The sequence below is a fragment of the Mesitornis unicolor genome, unplaced genomic scaffold (assembly GCF_000695765.1).
Source record: "Mesitornis unicolor isolate BGI_N332 unplaced genomic scaffold, ASM69576v1 scaffold39570, whole genome shotgun sequence".
Lineage (NCBI taxonomy): Eukaryota > Metazoa > Chordata > Aves > Mesitornithiformes > Mesitornithidae > Mesitornis > Mesitornis unicolor.
In genome coordinates this window covers 10,090-14,785 of record NW_010156998.1, presented here as the reverse complement: position 1 = coordinate 14,785, position 4,696 = coordinate 10,090, and the positions used below count along the sequence as shown (strand labels likewise).

Sequence of the window (4,696 nt, the reverse complement as noted above, 5' to 3'; positions counted from 1 at the left end):
GGTCCCACATTTTACCACCTTTTGCTGTAACGCAGGTTTTTAACCCAACTGCAGAAAGAAGGGAAGTGTCTGGGTAGAGGAAGAACATGTTTTCCAAAGATTTTAATAATTCTGGTAAATGGTAGGGTGAATGCAGAACAGCATGGTAGATAAACTATAACTTTATGTCCATTCCTAGTTTGGTCCAGATACTTTAAAAGTATTAAAAATTTATAGATATTTAAAATTATTTTAAAATGTTAATTCATGTTTCATAAGTCAATTATGCTGAAATTATGATCTGAGACCTCCTTACAGTGCTGAATCCAACTCTCTAAAGTAATGGATTTTGTTTCATACAGGAAATAAATCTTCAGTTCAGAAACTGTATAGGTGTGATGTTTGTGACTACACAAGCACAACTTACGTCGGTGTACGAAATCACAGACGAATTCATAACTCCGATAAGCCATATAGGTAAGTGTCTCAGTTATTGCTGGATAATGCCACGTGCCTGGTTTACTTCTCTTAACTAAAAACGTTACTTAATTGCTCATGCAATTTGGAAGGTATTGTTAAAGAATTTCAATTACATAATTTTACTGCAAATTTGAGGGAGCCACACTTGCTAGTTGACTCAAACTGTGTAGATCTGCTAACTTTTCCAGGATGCATCTTTTGCTATAGCAGTCTACTCCTTGTTTTCAGTTCAAGGCATTCAGATGTGGAAAGGGAAATAATTACATTGTAATATTAAACATTACCCAGTAGTAATAACATATTTCTCAAACTCCTTGCACACTTAAGTTCATTTTGGATTTGCTTTATTGCAAAGTGTTCTCGATTGTCATATTCCTACTTTGCACATTGGCTTCTGCAGCAAGGGAAAACTCTGCCCTTTGTCTTGTCACCCGTACCCTCATCTTTTTCACAGGTTTCAAACAAAATTAACACTCTCACTTAGGATCAGATTTTATAACTTTTCTACAAGGATTTATATAGAAACTTTGATACCCAAAATTATGTGTAATACTATAGCTCAGGTCCCCAGCAGAAAAAGAAATCATGCACTTTTCTATTGGTTGCTGCATAAATTCTTGCAAATTCAATCTGTGCTCATTCAGTGTGGATCTCTGTCCCTCTCTAGTGGCTAGAAGATAGATCTGAATTAATAGATTTTTTGAGCTAATGTACTTCTATCTTTTTTTAATACAAATTCTGGAAACTCAACACCTTGAAGTCCTGAGCTCAGCCAGGGACTTTCTTTTTCGAATAAACAAACCCAGAAGTGGTGGTGTGTTTTGATTCGTGCATTATAATGATATCCCATAACACTAGCAAAAATTTGCAAGATGTTTGCTCAGAGACCAAATGTGGAATACAAATAGGTATTTTTTTCTTCTCAGAATCTTTGCTATTGCCATTATTTGTTACTTAGTGGAGTTGGAACAGCAGATACTGTAATGCATTGTATGTGGTAGTTTTCTGAATTGGTGTTAGCCAACCCGTTTGATTTAGGAACCACTGAAAAATTTCCACTGGTGATATAGACTGCTGTGTACTAAATTTAAGCCTATTGATTTGGCCTGCTTTTCTTACTATTTTTTCATAAACCCCTTAGAAAAATCTGCAGACCTTTTAGCCACAGCCTAAAAACCATAAAGACCCAGTATTTATGGTAGTTCTCCTTCTGAAACATCTATTCGTCAAGCCTTTCATAGTATGAGATAGCAATCTACTATGCTGCTGCCATTTCTATAGCTGTGAATATATTTTATCTTTTGTTTACCAAAGATTGCTGGAAATTAAACTGTATAGCCTCCAATGATGCATTTTTGTAGATTTGATACCTTCTGGATTTTAATACCACACAATTCAGTCCTTTCAAAAATAAAGTGATTAATCTCAAGGTAAGCATCTTGCAGTCTTGAACTGTTTCACACTAGAGACCAGACTTAGTAAATATTGGACATTTTACCATTTCAAAAAAAGAAACAACTGAAGTCCTAATAACTTCATAGTTTTAGCTGAGCTTGATGGCTTCTGTTTAAATGTGTTACATACAGGAAGCTTGTGTGGTAGCATGTTGAAATTTATGAATAGCATAGTATTTGTGTAATTCATTGGGATCTAAATCGAGATCTAGGCTATTTTATGTATTGTTTTGATACAAAGATATTGTGACAGAAGAAAAAAATTAAAATTTAGACAGGATGATGTAACACACTTGTCTTAGGGTACTTGAACCTAAATACGGTGATCTTGACCTTAACTTCTATTTCAGATACAATGCTCTGAAACTTAGATGTTTTATTACTGAATAGATAGTTTGGCTTTTAAAATGCCATGAGAAACACGGCTGTTACATTAAGTAGAACATGTATTCTTGAGGAACAAGACTCACTTCTAAATACACTATGTCCCCTATAGCTCTTACGGTCATATTCTGCCTTTGCATAACATAGCCAAGCCACTTGCATCAGGGCTTCACTGTCCAGCTGCATCCACATCTCTCTTATACTTCGTGATGCTCACCAGCTTCAGTAGAGGCACACCACATAGATGTCAGGAAGGAACGCAGTCCATATGCCTAGTGATTCTTGCTCAAGGGTGGAGGCTTTTTTGACGTGCAAAAGATTCTCACGGTCCAAAAATTGAAACTTAATGTTATCACTTGGACTTCTGTAAATACTGTTAGTCTTTAACTGGAGTCTTTCCAAATACCTTTGCTTTCTCATAGATTTTTATTTCTGGAATAGCGTTAGCAGTTGATTGTCAGATTAGTTTACTTGTTGTTGTCTCTTTAGATGTCGAGTATGTGACTTCGCCACCACAAATATGAATAGCTTGAAATGCCATATGAGGCGCCACCCCCAGGAGCATCAGGCAGTGCAGCTAATGGAACAGTACAAGTATGTAACAGTTCTAATTTGGCAAAAAGCTGTGATAGTAGTGATTTTGTTATGTTAAGATACAAAGGAGTTCAGATTCTGTTCTTTTTCCTCCTAGATTAATTCTTTGTTCCAATGATTTTTTTTCTTTTTGAGAGAGAGAAAGAGAGAGATTTGCTGTGGCCTTCCCAGGTGATGTTTATACTAGCTAATTAAATATGTCCCTGACCTCCCTCTGGTACAGTATTCAGCTTTTTCCTTTCCAGAATGGGGTGGTTGCACATAAACAGTGTATCGCAAGTAGCTTCTGGACCATGATAATTACCAAAGCATGCCTGGAATTGTTTGGGAGAATGCTTGTGCCAAAACCATGCCAGGGGCACTTCTAACATTTAACTTTACAGATTGTTAAATTCCAGTTCCCAGGAATGTTCTCTGTCTTTGTTTAATATCCTAGTCTCGGCATAGCCTTTGCATATACAGGTTAGTTAGAATTCAGATTGGCGTCACATTGCCCTAGTTAAGAATCAGTATGAATAGCCATTATTATTAAGTGATGAGTGTCCTTTATAGTCTGTCCAGAGACAGGTGTGTTTTATGTAAATTTATACATGTGAGAAAGTTGGCACAAATAAATGCAATTGTTTATTAGTAATTTGCAACCAAAAAAGAAAAGCTGGGAAAGGAAAGAAAACCAGGAATATTCTGAATATTTCATAGTGGAAGATTTTAAAGCCAGTAGGAAGAATCCAAATAAAGCACATTCACATCTGATTTCTTCTCAAGAAAATCTGCTTCTACAACTTCAAAGGCCTTCCACTGCATTTTTTCCCCAAAATGTTCCTAGTAGCATTAAGTTCTATTTGCTCTGCAGTCATCCATTAAACAGTATAGCCGAGTGCTCTTAGTATTACAGAAGATTCCTGAAAACCTCCACACTTTGGTCCCTGTATCCCCAAGGAAACAGTCTATCAAAAGTTGCAAGATAATTGTTTCCTCAGTAAATCAATTTAGGATACACTTATGCAGTAAAGTTTAATAATTCAACATAGGTCAGCCAGTAGGGCAAATCAAGCTATAGAATTGAAAGAGTGCTACTTTTTAATTCAAAGGTAAAATAATTTTTTATCTGGGAATATCTTACATATACTGTGACTGTACGTCAAGACGTGATCATAAAGTGCAGTGGCTAAAAGCTGTTGAGTTTCTGTGTCTTTGATTCAAACTCTATGGTAAAGCAGTCAACAGCATTTGGCTCATGATATTTTTCTCAGCAAAGCAAATCTGATTAGTAAATCACCTGAGTAAATTAATATACTTCAAAAACTGAGACTAATTAAAAAGGGATAAGAACAAACACTGAATTGTCACTTCATTCACTGTGTTTCTAATCCACTGACCAAGCTGTGTTAGTGGCACAGAAAACTCATCTATATAAGACAACAAGTGGAATACACGTACATATAGACTGGAATTAAGATTATGTGTGTATCTCTGTGTTCTGCAAAAAAATTATTTTGAGCTAATGACCAATCTGAATCACCATCCTTGATGTATTTAAAAGCCACCTAGGAACTTGGTTTAGAAGTGGGTATGGTAACAGTTGGACTTGATGATCTTTAAGGTCTTCTCCAACCGTAATGATTCTACGATTCTAATTTTATCTATAAATTAACTATAATGTCTGCCTTTTATCTTATTTTTAATGATGCCATTATTCTTTAACAGCCTTATTAGAAATGGTAAGATTCTCAACCTGAGAGTGAACTGGCCTGTATTTGAAAGCAACCACTTTCTTTATAACGCTTCAAAATAGAAGGGAAAGA

The 4,696-nt window shown here is 35.6% G+C and overlaps 1 protein-coding gene across 1 annotated transcript in view; it reads left to right on the top strand.

Moving 5' to 3' along the window:
* Window positions 1-4,696, top strand: part of ZNF507 (zinc finger protein 507) — a 14,982-nt gene that overhangs the window by 8,126 nt on the left and 2,160 nt on the right. Inside the window, exons 3-4 of the mRNA XM_010195111.1 lie at window positions 342-456; window positions 2,787-2,891. Of these exons, the coding sequence (XP_010193413.1) occupies window positions 342-456; window positions 2,787-2,891 (220 nt within the window). The remainder of the gene's footprint in view (window positions 1-341; window positions 457-2,786; window positions 2,892-4,696) is intronic.